At 44.2% G+C, this 16,057-nt stretch overlaps 1 protein-coding gene across 2 annotated transcripts in view; it reads left to right on the top strand.

Annotated features, from left to right (window-relative positions):
- ap3b1a (adaptor related protein complex 3 subunit beta 1a) overlaps positions 1 to 12,663 on the top strand; it is a 45,520-nt gene extending 32,857 nt beyond the window's left edge. For both annotated transcript variants that reach the window (XM_076163953.1, XM_076163952.1), the window contains exons 24-27: positions 2,070 to 2,154; positions 2,815 to 2,912; positions 4,724 to 4,862; positions 11,986 to 12,663. In XM_076163953.1, the coding sequence (XP_076020068.1) occupies positions 2,070 to 2,154; positions 2,815 to 2,912; positions 4,724 to 4,862; positions 11,986 to 12,139 (476 nt within the window). In that variant the 3' untranslated portion in view covers positions 12,140 to 12,663. The remainder of the gene's footprint in view (positions 1 to 2,069; positions 2,155 to 2,814; positions 2,913 to 4,723; positions 4,863 to 11,985) is intronic.
- The last annotated feature ends 3,394 nt before the right edge of the window (positions 12,664 to 16,057 follow it).

Here is a 16,057-nt window from a genome sequence, read left to right as displayed (position 1 = left end):
TTGTTTAGGTGTTTTTGCTAATTTTTATAGCATGAAGGCTGCCGTAGAACCTCTGCTTGTGCTCTCCATAGGTTAATGTCTACAATCAGTGAAGCAGTCCTTCAGAGAGATGTTGTCATATGACCCAATTTCTATCAACTCTGTGCTCCTTTCCCCCCCCCCCACCCCCCCAACTCTGGTTTCTGCAGATATCCCTTGATTGTTTCTCTCAGGCAGATATTAATTGATCCTTACGTTATACAAAAAAACCTCTAAGCCTGTCAGCTATCAGCTCCGCAAATATCACCGCCCCAATATCACTGCAGCTAATCCCAGTTCATTAGTATTGATCAGGACAAACAAACATACACTATCTCCATATTTCTTGTCACCGCGCTCTATGATCTCCACACTCAGTATCCCCCTGCGAACAGTCCCTCAACGGTTCTTTCTTCTATTCTCGCCCCAACACATACACACATACTGAACTCCTGCGCACTGAAGCACGTTAAAACTGTCAATTGCACAGGATTGATTGGGCATTGAAGGAACTCGAGCAGCCAAACAGTGGGTAATTTGGATCGATGGAGCTTGGTTGGTGCGAGCGGGTGACTGGAGTCCGTTTTGAGAGTCTGCAAAGGATGAATACAGACGCTGGTTTATGTTGTACTGCTGTGTATGTTATTTAAGCAGGAGTAGACGACAGGATGTGCATCTCCAAGTGAACTATTCCAGTTTTTAGATGTTAATTTTTCAAAATCAAAAGGGCTTCTATCCAGGGTTATGAAAACCCTGGATAGCATGGCATTTTACTTTTAATTTAAATGAACTATTCTCTTATAAAAGTCATGGAAAGTTTCAATTATGATCTGTAAACTTACAATATTTTAATTTCAGTAGAATCTACTTCCATTGCATCACAGCAGCAGCTTGCTTCATTATCACAATACCAACCCAACGCCAAAATCCACTTTGCTTGTCTGCCAAACAATATAAATCATGGCTCAGACAAAATTGGACACACAGGTTGTCTGGTAGTACTTTGCTCTTACAGTAGAAGCTTTAAAGTTTGCTTTATAAAGTAAGTCGTAGCAGAGTTGGGGACAATTCCATGTATTTCCCCTCTTGTACTAACATCTCTACTGCCTATAGTATTGCATAATGAAACGTCCGCAAAGTTTTGGAAAAGTAACGAAGCTACAACCTGAGTTAGGAAAACAGTGAAATTCTACTTCTCTGGAAATCTTGAGAAAACTCCACGAGACGTTCATATGGCTTGATTGTAAAAATAGAAATCCCTTGTTTTCTGTTCAGTAACCACATGCCTGGTAGTGCATTGGTTTATTTTTCAGTGCGGGTTTGTTAGATTGAGACAGAAAAGGCCGGGGAGAATAAAAGCACAATAGAGGTAAAACCTTAAAAAAAACTTTGTACATTGAGTGGAGCAGCTGTGAAGTTTGGATTGGAAGTGAGGCCATGATGGTTCTGTTTTCCCCTGGAGTCGGCAGTGTTTTCTGTGCGTTGTAGAGTAAAAACAGGCCTGCTCCACAGAGACACACACCCTGGCAGGCCCGAGGAAGCGTGGAGGATGTTTCTGTCTGTCTGCCTGCGTTCGCCTCCTCGCCCTTCGCTCCTCTGCTCAGACGTCCACACTTTTCCTCCGCGTCTTTGCTACACTTAACACTCCTTCCAGCTCACACAGTCCTTACTCCTGCTCTGTCCTCCTCTCTCACTCCCTCTCTCTCTCTCTCTATCTCACCCTACCTCTCTTGATACTGATGCTCTCTTTGACAAGCCTGTTGTTTTGGAAATATGCTAGTCCTTCCTCTGTGTGAGTTTTTTTTTCATTGCTTTTTTCGGTGGTTGGAGGTGTGGGGAATGAGATTGAAGGATAGATTTCTCACACGCGGTGGCCTTGCTTTGTGAAGTAGAAAACACAAGTGGTGTGGATGCTTGTCTGTTCCACTCTGCTGCCCCCCTCCCTCTCCCTTTGCTCCATCCCTCTCCACACTGCACACTGCGCCCTTGTCACTCACTCTTCCTCTCCACCCCCCCACCCCCCACCCCCCACCCCCACCCTCCTCCCTCAGAGCGACTGGAGCCAGAGGCCTCGGTGACTGTTTCCATGGGTATTGACTTCTGCGACTCGACACAAGCAGCCAACTTCCAGTTGTGGTAAGACAATCTGACACCCACTCATACTCAGCCAGGCTTCAGCAGCTAGCCTCTCCCTACTCCGTCGTTCATCTTTTTCCCTCCCTTTTCCTCAGTGTTACTTCTGCTCCACTCCGTTCAAAATTCATTTATTTTCTTAAGATGTCTTCTCTCTTGCTCTTGAATTCATTTGCATGTTTTGTCTTCTTCCTTGCTCATCTCTTCTTTGTTAATTTTCCTCTTCCTCCCCTGTCTGTGCTGGCACTCCCAGTTGAGACATCAGCCACAATTGATCCCGGTTCACTGGGATAACAATTATTCCCCCAGTAATCAGCCCGGCCCAGATCAACTTGCTGAATGCCATTGGCACTGCTGCTCAGCCGATCAATAACCTTATCAGAAAATCTGTTTGGGATGGGGGAATCAATGCGGCCCAAAATGCCATTCACTGAGTGTGTTCTCAAGGCAATCAGAACAGAAACATTTAATTCACCAAGCAAGTGCACATGCACACATCTCAAACACACACTGTACCACAGGTTAGCCTAAATGGAAGGAATAATGGTTGTTTGTATCTTGACGTGGGGCTGTGAACTTCCATTCCATACCTGCTTATAAGAATCCCCCCCCCCCATGCTGCATTATTTTACATGCATGTACTCACTGTGTTTCCTCCCTCAGCACCAAGGTGGACCAGTTCAGTGTGTCCATCCAGCCTGCCGTAGGAGAGCTGTTAATGCCCAGCAGCATGACAGAAGCCGACTTCTGCCAAGAGCAAGGTGAGCTGAAAAAAACTGTTCTTTTATTTATATTGAGAAAAAGATCACTGGAGATTGAAGACATATAAAGGTGTACTCATGTTATCATTAACTGTATGTGGCCGCTTACTCTCTTGAATAAGTGGAGGGCATGTTGTTTATTCCTTCATCCATCAATATTAAACACTAATCAATGTTAAAGATGCGTAAAAGATGAGTTGGTGTGAAATGTAACGTTTAGGCAAAAAAGGAGAAGTTTGTCCTCTAAATCAACAGACTTTTCTCTGTTTATTGTATAAATGCAGAGTTTAAATGTGTCAATCCAACAGCAGACAAATGAACCAAAGCCAAAGTTGAGCTGTTCATGCTTGTGAGATCTGGACCAATCACAACTCGGGCTATCGGAAGAAGAAAAAGACAAAGGTTCTATAGTTAGCTGGTAGCTAACTTTCCTCCTGTTCCAGTTCACCGTCACAACGTCAGACAAATAGTAGTTTAAATAAGCCTCTTAACCCAACAGAAAAATATCAATTATGGTTAAAACATTGAAGACACAGGTGAATGTTGATCTTCCCAAGTTTGTGATTCTTCATGTTGCAGCCCCTCCCTTGGCAAGTCTGATTTACACTTGCATAAAAATCATATATACACACAACTATATATAAGTGTGAGTGACAAAGGTGTTGGTTAAAATATAAAAATTAGAGAATCAAGATAGATGGCACCACTGTGTTCTCTTGTTATTTCGTAAGCAGAAAATCAGAAATCGCATTTAGGTTGAATGAATTCCGGATGTATCTGAAGATGGCTTTCTTCCAATTACCGGCTGCTCACTTTGTTGTCGAAGAACAACTCGGGGCTCTTACGAAGCACTTAATGGCATGTTCGTTCACGCGGGCATATATACAGCGTATGAACACACCTGTAGGGCTGCACAGCTATTGAGAGTTGAGAGCATGCCCGTTTTCAAACCATCCGTGGACTCTTAAGTGCCTTCTAAATGCCGCTTCAGCCTTAATTAATCTTCATTCGCAGTATTTTCAGCTCGGCTGAATCCACCGTGCACTCAGACAAAGGGGCCACTGAATGGGAGAGAGCTGCAGGTTGGGTTAGACCTCCCCGCTTCTCTCTCTGGCAAATTGCTCCTTCATACCAATTGAGTGAAGTCAATTAATTCGTTCATTTAACAGGTTTTCATTATATCTGCCTTTAAGGCCTCTTTTACTTTTTACCTTACTTGTGCTTATTTATCTCTATTCTTCCCCTTCAATTCTTGCTGATTGCTAAGTGGTCATGAATTGCTCTTTTCTTTAAACTGAATCTCTTTGTGTCTCCATTTGCATTATTAAAGAAATCACCTTTGACAACTCAGATACCCTCATTTCGTTCAATGAAAGCATAAAAAGCTGTATTGCATATTTAAGAGTGGATGCACGTTTTTAATATTACAACTTTAATTCTTATTTGATGAATAGTTTAAACATTTTTTTGACAAATGTTTCAAAAAAATACTATAATCTAATTGAAATAGAAAAGATCCATGTAAAATAACTATTTGTATCAGACCTTGATTACATCTTTCCTTACCTAATCTTACCTTTATTTCTGTCTCAATCTCTTGACAGTAAATTGGAGTTTAGTGTACATACACACACTGCCATGTTTTAAGTAGTACAGCATTTACTCTATAATGCGTCTCTGTCTTGCAGAGAGGAGTCATAATTGCAGTAAGGTTGTGTATACTGAGCTTTTTTATACTTATAAGCTGTGTGGCCTCAGTTTTCTGCCTGGCAGGTCTTTGGTTTGTGTGTAAATGTTTCATATCCGTTCAGGTAAACTTCTGGGGATGAACGAAACCTCGGCAACCATCACCGTGGCAGCACAAAATGCTTCCAGCCAGGCCATCAGCAAGCAGGTCCTCTCTGTGGCCAACGTAGGAGTGGTTTCATCCACTCACGACGGGCTCCACAGGTGATGTTAACACACGCGCACGCACACACACACACACACACACACACACACACACACACACACACACACACACACACACACACACACACGTTATTCACAACACAGTCATTTTCCAAACAATTATTTCCACACCTTGGGATTCCTTGGGATTTAAAAGTGTGTGTTTTTAAAATCGAGAAAAATTCAATTCATGCAGTGTCTCATATGCCTAGATTGCATTTCACACTGCAGGTGAGAAAGGCACATCTACAAAGGATTAAGGAGAGCGACTCACTAAATTCGTCTAAACTTGAATGAATTATTTCGATCAATGAAGTAAACTTTTAAATTGCATTACTGTATATTATATTATTGAACGCTAGAATATTTGGGGACACAAAATTCAACGTCGGCTGTTTCAGCTTCAAAGTGAGATTTGTTTAAGACTCTGAAATCATTTACACACACTTTCAGTTGTGTCGAGTTTTAAAATTTCCATGTGCTTTGCAATTAAGGTAGCGTCCATTATTTACTGTCAGTTCCTTTCTGGGTTAGGAATTTTCTTGTAAAATGCATCAAACCTTGTATTTAAATATTATGCTGCAGCCTCCGTAAGCACAGCAGGGTTAACTCTTACCACTGAGCCTACACGTTTCTGTGCAAAGGAATGAGAAGAAACTTAAAATAAAATCCCAAATGCCCTCCCTACGGCAGCAAATAAGACCTCCTGGGGAAAACCCTGCACAACAAACACAATGAATAATAGAGTAATTAGCATTGGAATTTGTACTTTACACATTACAGAGACATCCGATTGGCACAGGATTAGGATCACAGGTGACCTCTGCAATTATTGTAAATCATTCAGTATCCCAGTGTGAATAGGGTTTATGTCCCATGTTTATGGTCTTCTCTTGGGAAGTCACTAAATTGGAAAGCGGAAGGCTGAACGCTTCACTCTCCTCAAAACGCAACAGCATCTGTTCCATCTCCTCACGTCAGCACTGGCTCGGTCTGATCTCACATTCTAGCTGAGATCAACCAACTGAAGCTGCAGATTGATACAGGAATCACGCGTGTGTCATGATCATGATGTATCCTGAGACCAGCGTTTGGCTCATTTATGAACAGATTACTATTTGAATGTAATGTTAATGAACAGAAGAACAACTGCAACCATAATCATGTTTCTTATCTGTGAAGCCTAAGAATTTGTTCTGGCCCTTTGTAGAATTCTAAGGTTTCATGTATTTTGTATTTTTTTCCGAACAATATTCTAATACCAGACCTCTTAATCAGTTCTATTCTTTATTTATATTTATAAGGTTGTTGCTCATATTGGTTGTGTGTCCACCGTATCTCTACTCCTTTTTTGTTTTGTTTTGGTCCATCAGTGTAAAGTGTGGCCTCACTGCCTTCATCTTTCTGCTGTGGAGTCTTCTGTACTCTGTTCCATCCACCATGCACTGAGGCAGAGTAACACCATATTTATTACATCTACACACCTCTAGATCCATTTAAGTGGAATACTTTGTCTAAAGAAAACTCACTACTGCAGCACAACATGACACTCCAGTACGTAGAAGCTGGTGTTTCAGTTTGAGTGCATGTTTATTTGTAATGCTATTATACACTCATGTTATATTAATCTGATATCGCAGAGGTGAGTCTGGCTGTACACATGTGGTCATTATTAGTGTGGTTTATGTGTAGTTTTAGTGAAATGATTGTGTGTCCGTCACACAGACATGCCAGGGGAATGCCCTGAGACGCCTGCCTGTGTAATTGGTGCACACAGAGTGTGCTAATGAGCTTCCTCCTCTGTCACGCACACCCGAACACCTGATAGATAATTACACCTCCCTCTCTCCCTCTGTTTCCTGCTCTGTCTCTCTTTCACTTCATCTCTGCACCCCCATCTGTCTCTCCTTCCACACTGCTGTCTGTCTTTCACTTCCTCTTTGTCCCTCTGCGACACGCTGTGTCCTCCTCTGGCGCGTTTCTCTTTGTCTTTTGTTGCCTTGTGCCGCCCGGACGTTTCCGTGTCTCCTCGTCTCGTCTCGTCTCTGGATGATGTTCCGTTTCTTTAGAATGTAGCCTGGAATAGAACTGTCATGTAAGCAACTCAGGGAAGATGAAAACACACTGGGCCATATAAATAAGAGATGGCAAGGAAATGAAAGTGAAAAGGTAAGAGGGAGACATGAGCACAAGGGCACAGAGAGCTGCAAGAGTGAGTGGAAATCAATGTTAGCCGGTGAGAGAAGCCTGTGTCCAATAAGCCCATACTTCATTCAGAATAACCAATAGCACAAATGACTCCAAGCTATCAATCTCCCTCATGCATCTGTGATGACTAAAGAGCAAGACGGTGTCCCAAAATTGTCCTTTGCTCTGAAAATGTCACCGTACTCACTGGTGTCTTGACGACAAGCTGTTTTGTCCCACACTGATAGAGAACTTTCAAAATCTCTGTTCTTGGCTTCTCAATCTGTTCATTAGGTACAAGATTCACTTACTTGCACACCTGTAAATGTGTCCATTTATGTCTCTACTTTGGCAGCAGTGACCGTACAGACGCTTTTTATTAGATTCATTAAGTAGCTGATTTAATATTTAGTTTTGTACAGATTGCTCGTATTACCGTCTTGATTTTGAGACCTTTTCCTTAATTTCCAAGACAGTTTACCCCTCACTTGTCATACTGTTGTGACTGTGTTTATATCAGAGGTTCCATTTCGTTTCAGTCATCTTGTTCTCTAACTGAGGATTCCACCCAAAGAATAATTGATAAACAGGAGCGCAGCGTCTATCTGGTGTTTCAGTCACGGTGTGTTTGTGTATCGACAGCGCACGTACTTTGGATAAGACACCGAACGGAGTGATCGATCTGATCTGATCGGATACAGCCAATGAGAGCTTACGGTGGAGGTCGCTCAGCGTTAGATGCGATGTGTCAGGTCACCTCCATGCTTTAGAGAAAGATTGGATCTCCTCAGGGAAACTGCTTTCTACGTAGGAGCTCGCACAGATCCCCCCTTTGGAGGAGCGAGGAGGCTTTGATTGAACATCGGAATAACAAAATTAAATCCAGTCTGAAGACGCAGCGTGATTTTGTGTTTGAGTTTCCATCTCGTGGTGTTAACAGAGGATTAGCAAAGCAAAAGCCACTCTGCTCCTCCATGCCTTTGCATTCCTGCAGTCCCTTTGTTTATCAGCAGGGCGCAGCACTGCTTTTCCCCAAACAGGCTCCTTGGACAAGCGGCGGCGGGGGGGATGCCACTGAAACACAGAAATTGATTGCTGGAAAGAAGGATGGCAATAAATCAAGCAGGAAAGCAAATGTAGAAAACGCTGTTCTTGTTTATGTCTAAACAGGCGGAATAGAATAAATGTGCTCTATTTTTCAGTCGGTTTGAAAGCAAATTTGATCGAATTTCGCATGCATTGCCAATCCCGCTGGTTAGAGCCTAATTAAAAAAAACAAAAACTGAAAAAAAACTGAAACTGATTTATAAGCTGAGCTTTCTCTTTGCTTTGCATTTTTATAGAAATGTAATTACATTTCTCTAAACACTGAATTTTCCCCTTTTCACTGAAGCTGAGTTCTTGTTCCTATTAAACATGTAATTGATAATTGACTATTATTTATAACCTGAATGATCAAATGTGTGCTTTCTCCACTATAAACATTGGGGTCTGGGATGTTGCGTTGAATCAAAGCATGTAGTGGAACCGTTATAATGTGGGGATGGTAAAGAGGAAGATGAAGATGAGAGTATGCGATTGCCTGACATCTGATGTTCTTCAGTGCTTGTTGAGTTAAGAACGTCTCAGCAGCACTCTTCTCTTTTCATTCCGGTTCAACCTCCTGTCGTGTGTTTGTCACCCCCGTCCTCTCTGCCGTCGGGGTGTATCCGTATGGCCGCGCTCTGGAGATGTGTGGAGGGTTCCTGGTTCTAATTGGGGCTAATAGCTCTGGCCATCTGCCTGGTCTGATCCGCCCGCTTGTGTTCGGCTCTGGTCTGGCCTCACTGACCACTCAGTTGAAGGACACTCGTCCACTTGTCCACCTGGCCGAGAACCAGAATGGAACAATAGCACCAGGCCGCAGCCACCGAGCGTCTGGCCTCTGATGCCGAGTTCAGGACGGACGCGGCGAGAACATGCCGCAGTTTGGTTGCTTTCTCGTTTCGCACTGTACTATCCTTTCACAGCGAATCAGCGTTGACTCACAGCATCAATCACACACATGTAACGTTGTGTATGTGTGTCGCTTGCAGGTTAAGTCCTGTGTTCTCAGTTGTTGAGCTGAATCTTGCCAGCCCGTGTCATCTCTGTGTGTGTGCGCGCATGTGTGTGTGAGACTGTAAAGGTGAAGCCCACTTTGTGTTTGCAGTGGCGGGGTGGAGGGGAGGCAGATGGCACACACAGGCTCTCTGCACTGAGGAGAATCACAGATAATTGGAGAGTGATGCTTAGCCGCAGCCCTGCCGATCGATGCCAATCCGCCTGCTCTAAGTCCAGGGGTTATGCTTTGCTTTTCTTTCCATACACTGCAATTAATCCAGTGTTTAGCCGGTATGTGAAGAGTGCAGGAGAATACCAATGACCCGTTTAAGGCCCACTAGTCCTTAAGCTTTCCCCTTTAGTCCTTAAAAATGCACCGGTTCTGTGTTGGGGCCATAGATCTCGATCTGCTCTTTGCCCCAAACATGCAGGCGGCACAAAGAGAAAAGTAATCAAATACAATCAAAACACACTCTGGCTTCCTTCACTCACTTTTATTGCCACACATGAACAAAGGCCCGCAGCAGCAGCATGTGTCTCCTGAGACAAAGTGAAAGCAGCCTGAGGGTAGTGTTAACTGGCTGAGTAAATGATAGATTTATATCCTAAATCCATTAGCAAAACCACAGGGACCACATAGACACCTTAGGCTGCTGACAGTACGAATAAGAAGGGCTGAGGGAAGCGGAGAGACCAGCATGCATGCGTGTGTGTGTGTTTACATGTGCTCCTATGTAGAACGGCCCAGTATAGAGTCTAGATAAAGAGAACACCAACAATCCATTGTTTTCAGAATGAATAGCCTGAAATGAAGCCGAGCTCTGGACACATCCTGAATGTCCACAATTAGTAATTTGGATTAATATGCACCCACTGAATTATTTAGAGGAGTGAGAGTCGAGCAATGGGGTTTGTGTTTTCGACAGAAATTAATCCTCTTCCTCAATGGCTTGTTTTCCTGCTGAAGTGGCTAATATTTTAATTAAGCCTGAGGAGGACTCTCTCTTCTCTCTGAGAGCTCCCTGATAAACTCCCTCTCCTCTGTTGATGGTAATTTAGCAGCTCCCCAGAGACACACCCAGACACACTGCGTTTGTGGTCTCACAGTGTGTGCGTTTCCCCTTAATATCCCCCTCCCACCCCTCCCATGCCCGTGTGCTAATTGGTGGACGTGCTCGCCACTCCGGTCGTTCAGCGAAGCGCCGGCTCTGTGACAGCGCCTGTCCAGAGGCCAGCCTGCGGGGGCTCCTCTCAGGTTTTAGTCGGGGCCTAAGTGGGGCTCTTTGTCGGCTGTTTGTCAGGCCTAAGCGGGGTGCCACGGGGGGTCTTTGTTCCCGGGATGTAGTGCTAAATGGAGGCAGATGGCGGGGAGTTGTGCCACGTGAGGCCCCGAGATGCAGAGGGAGTGGGAGAAGGGGGCCCGGCCTCAGCACCGCCGCCCTAAAAGAGGGTCACGCCGGGTCATAGCCCCTGTCTGCCTCTTGTTAGCGCTCTCAATGGGGACCATGTGCGCCCAGATCTGCCCCCCGAGTCTGCAGGGATGGTATCCAAGGAAACGATGAACTGGGAATTCTCCCAAAGTCCCAGAAGGAGCTGGTGGGACACTGTGCCCCCCCCCCCCCCCCCACATGCTCATAGACATCCACAGTCCATAAAAACCCGGTGGATTGTGTTTTCCCGGGCGCAGAGGGCGTGTCGCGGCCCTAATGGCTCTTTAGTCAGCTGGGGGGCGATGGACTGTCTGTAGCGCCACTCTCTCTACTTCCTGTCATCACTTCCCCCCTTTTCCTCACACATTGACTCATTAAGGGTAATTACAAGATTTGAGATTTTCCGTAATGTGAGGATTTATGGCTTTGGAGGGGAGCGATATTAGCAAGTGTGTCGGCCTGTGATTTGTCAGCCATGTTGGTTTTTCATCTCTGCGTTGGAGTTCCGCCGTTCTCTGGCGTCTGGGTTTTTAAATTGTGTTGTACTGAATTAACATAACTAAAATTACAAAATTAAAATTACAAACTAACTGAATCAATCATAACGCAAACGTAAACATGCACTCTTCCATTACACACACACACACACACACACACACACACACACACTATACTACCTATTACGTATTGAAGTAGAATCCATAAAGACGTCGAGCAGAAATGTAAAAATAAACTACAAATATACTTGATTGACATTTAAATTAAATAACATTTGCCCGATACATTCATCCCCAAGGAGTCGGGTCGTTTGATTCCCACTCAAGTACATTTCTTTGTTTTCACGATCACATCGGACAAAATAAGTGGAAGCTGAATAACGGATGTAGAGTCAAACATGTTTCTCATTTTTATATCTCCTTTTCAATCGGGGTGGAAATTGGCTACTATTGCTCTATTATTATTTAAATTAATTTACACTTATTGCATTTATTGACTAAATATTTGTTTTCCCTCCAATATGCAATTTGTTGTACACGAATAAGACAAATGAGAGTGAGAACTGCTTTCTGAAGCACCTTTAAAAGTCCCCCAGTGATGTCATTATATGTAAGGTAGCGATTGGTTATTGCAGCTCGTCGTGTGCGGCAGTGATGCGGCTGCTGCATCCATGTGAGACAAAATAGCAAAGAAACTCTGATCTGTGTGTGTCAATGACTTCAACAGATATCCCAACATATATCGAATGTATATGAATGTGCCCCAAAATGGATGTACAAGTATGACACATATGTTCTGTCTTTGAGATTGCAGATCTGTGTAAACGCCACACGTGTCCTGACCGTGTGTCCGTCTCTCTCTCTCTCTCTCTCTCTCTCTCTCTCTCTCTCTCTCTCTCTCTCTCTCTCTCTCTCCCCCCCCTGCAGGTTTGCAGCGAGCACGGTCAGCAGCAGAGCCTTGGTCCTGGTGTCGCTGGAGGTGAAGGAGTCGCCCGCTGCCCTGCTCACCATCAGTACAGAGAAGAGCGTCATGGCGTCCATGCTGCTCCGAGACCTCAAAGTGGCCCTCGATCAGGCATAGAGCCAAATTTAGATCACACACTCGCACACAGAGAGGTCACAAATTCTAAAGAGGTGAAACCATCTGTCCCTCTCGCCTTATCAATCATACCTGATATATTTACCAGCCTGTAATAATCCTCAGCCTATGAGGTCGCTGCTTAGTCGACCCTTAAGCACATTCGTCCTGAGATCTGATGGCACATTCCTTTCACTCGGCCATTGACAATAACATCTGTACTTTAATGCCAAGTAGAGGAAGACTGATGATTTCTCTTGACGCGTCTCCACACTGAGCCGTTACATGAGCTTTGTAATGCCAAACTCCTCCTTCCTCCCCTGATGTAGTTTGACGCGTTGCTGTATCGGACGCGTCCTCCTTCATTCCAACCTCCACACGGTCCCAAAGTCACATTTCTTAAGTGCCTTCTAAGTGAATATAATGATGTTTAGAATAACAAGCATATACAGTAGACTTAGGCCTAATTTAGCGAGGTATTATTATCCGTATCACTTTTGCTGAATAATAAAGAATGCGTACATTTATTCAGTCAAGGTAATGTTTTGGTTTCTGTGTGTGTGTGTGTGTGTGTGTGTGTATGTGTGTGAGACTGAAAGTTCACTATCCTCACAGCCAAACTGCTGAGCTGCTGGGTGCAGAGTAAAGTTGTGCAGATGTAAGAGCTGCTTTTGCATGGAGTGGCCTGGTGTGTGTATATGTGTGTGTGTGGTGTGGTTGTGCTCTGCGTCTGGCTGTCTTTTCCGGCTCATAAATAGCGTCTCTCTGAGGGCTGTAGTGAACACCTGTTAGCTCATCTGTCACAGGAGCTCCGCTCGCATCCATCACCTCTCCCTCTGTACTCATTCCCTCAGCCAGCTGTTCCCATTACACACACACTGTCAACCCTGCCAGAGACACACACATCTACACACACACTTCACTTTTCTCAACATCATACACATCCACGGTTTTTGTACCACCAGAGAAGAATTCCAAACCGTTACTCCTCAAAAAACACACACACGCGCACACACACACAGTTGGCACCTACAGTAATCAGTGTGATTATTAGACAGGCTGTTCAGGCCAACACACACACACCCCCACACACACTTTAATCACTGCACAATTCCACTTCACCAATAGAGTATTATTTTTCAGCTCTCGTGCCTGTGGTGACATTTTTATGGCGCGTTCAGAGAGGAAATGATGTTGTGCTGACTGCCACGCCGACGCCATCAGACCATTTGTGACTCATCTGGACTCTGCAAGAACAAAACGTAAGTCACACATGCAAACAGATCAGGGACCGATAAGAGTAAAGATTATGTTCCAATACCGTACATGTGTTTATCTGCTCTTATCAAGTTAAGATAGATTCTGCAAAGTTTAATAACAGTTAAGATACTTTGTTTCCTCAGAACTCTGTGTTCGTGTGTCATCTTAACAGTCCGGCCCCTGATGGTTACTTATTCTGGTGTGTGTGATTGCTGATTTGTGGTGGAAACCTCGCTGGCAGCGGCTTGCTTGAGTCATGAGCACAACGCCAGGCGAATATAGTTTCAATATTTCCTGGTTCCCTGATGAAAAATATCAATTATGGCTTAAATAAACACAATTTGGTTTGCTGTGGGGCAGGAAGTTTGATGTTTGTAAGATGTAGGGAGCCGTCCTATGGTTAGCCAATAAAAAGGTTGCCATAGAAACAAGCAGAATTTGTATATTTTAACAATACTTCAACCAACAAGGCTGCTTAGAAAATACAGACAGTTACAAATATTAATCACTAAATCCCTAAATCTGTGGCCGGAGTGTGATGTAAGTTGTGCACCTGCTCGTCTGTGGCTTCCTGTCTGGAGGATTGCAGGGACACATCAGATTTAATGAGGAGTTCTGCTCTCTGTGCTGAGGTCAGACAGGCGTTTCCTTCTCTGGGATCCTCTGCTTTCCTTCATTCCCCCCACCGCTGCATCCCTTCATCCCCTCCTCCTCCTCAAACAGAGAGACCAACTTAACGTGACCCATCGTGTCACTGTGCCGCAGCCCAGAGAGAGAGAGCGAGAGAGAGAGATCAAGCTGTCAGTGCAGAGGAATGTTGAGGAAGAGGTGAAGGGGAGAGAAGCAGCCCCTCCGTCCTCTCCCTCCCTCCAAAGAGCCCATTATATTAGCTGCCAACCTGGAAGATGGATCACAGACAGACACACACACATTCTGGGCCCCCCCTCCCTCTGACCACATTGATTACCCAACTTCTGGCTTAACTCAACTCTTATCCCATTTTAACTTGAAACACAAATTTTGCTCTCAAGTCCAAACTTGAGCACTTTGGACAAATTGGATCTGAACTGAACTGAATCAAAGTGAAGTGAAATTAGAGACCGTTCATACCTCCACCAAGGCCGAACTGTCCGCTGACTGAGGTGTGTGTGTGCGTGTGTCTGTGTGTGTGTGTGTGTGTGGCCAATGTAAAGCCAAACCTCTTCTTGGATCACGTAAGTAACAAATGTTGGCTTGTTCGGCCTCGGTGGAGGTATGAACTCAAATGAGCATTGTGGCTTTATTATTGTTTTGTGTTGGGCAGTTGAGTGACTGAAGCTGTTCAGATGCCTCCATCCCTCTATGAAACCTTCCTATATGTTAAAGAAACGTAGGATCTTTATGCCGACTTTATGATTTCCTGATAACTTTGACTTCTTAAGAACTGAACAGATGAGAGAATCTTTAATTAATCACTTCACAAGTCAGTAAACACTGATAGTTAATCCTCTTTACGAGCCACAATGATGTTCCATTCATGTGCTAAATATGTTGCTTCACACACAGAGACCTATAAGGCAGCAGAGACACGTTAGGAGTGTGTGGGTGTCATATCCACACAAATAAAAATCTCTCCCCCCGCCCCCCGCCCCCAAACAATCAGCGTGTGACTCCAGCAGAGCGATGGGAGCGGTAATTGTGGTGATTATGCTTAAATTGATCTCTCACAGCCATTCCTGCCTCCCCTCTGCTGTAATTACATTTTTTTCCTGTAGTGAAGTTTCTTTTTAAATGCTGCTTCCGTGCACAGAGACTAATGACGACATGCTTCCCCACTGAAATGTTCAATCAGCGTTCCCATTAAGGGAACACACACATGATTTGATTTTTCACTTTCCTTTTTGGTGTCCCACATTTATCAATCCAGAGTGAGGGCGAAGATGAAGAGAGTGAGATTTCCTCCAGTTTCCTGAATGCATCTATATTTCATAATTACACACACACACACACACACATACGCTCACTCCAGCGTTTCCTTACCTGTCTTAAGTGTGATGCCGGCCGTCAGACATAACACACGTGTAGAATGTTTGACACACATGTGATCGCAACAGACATTTCCACTGAATTTCCAATGTATTTAAAGTTTCGAAACATATCTAGGTGAGTTGCTGCTGCTTCTACAGTTTCCATTTGTTGTAAAAGCAAATTTGATCAACCAAGCACACCTCAATTCTCAACTTTAGAGTATGTATCAAGGTTAATGCAGATTGTTGCAAAGATAAAAAGTCAACTCAAATCAAACTAAAGCTCTCTAGTATGTTTGGCCGCTACTGAACTGATCACAGAAAACATCGTGGTCTTCTTCTGTGGTATTGAATCTAACATCAGTAACCAGGGGGTTGATGCGTCTGTGCTGAGGCTGTTTGTCGCACACGACCTCATCCAGTTTGCCCTGTCAGTCAAAGGAGCAGCTAATCACCGCAAATTCTTTGAAAGGCAGAGCTTCCATCACATTGTTTCCCTTTCCACTTTTGTGTCCCTGAGCGCCGTCTCGCAGGTGCATTTAACAATTGACTCGTGCTGCTCACGTCTCCATAGTGAAAACATGCACAAAAGAAAACAGGCAGAGAGCATTTATGGTCAGCCGGTAAGAAAACCCCCAGCAGCTCTTAATTAACA

The sequence above is a fragment of the Genypterus blacodes genome, unplaced genomic scaffold (genome assembly GCF_046128005.1).
Source record: "Genypterus blacodes isolate CSIRO-AG114 ecotype Tasmania unplaced genomic scaffold, CSIRO-AGI_Gbla_v1 ptg000133l_1, whole genome shotgun sequence".
Lineage (NCBI taxonomy): Eukaryota > Metazoa > Chordata > Actinopteri > Ophidiiformes > Ophidiidae > Genypterus > Genypterus blacodes.
The sequence above is the reverse complement of the archived record's forward strand: the minus strand, read 5'-3'. Positions and strand labels throughout refer to the sequence as shown.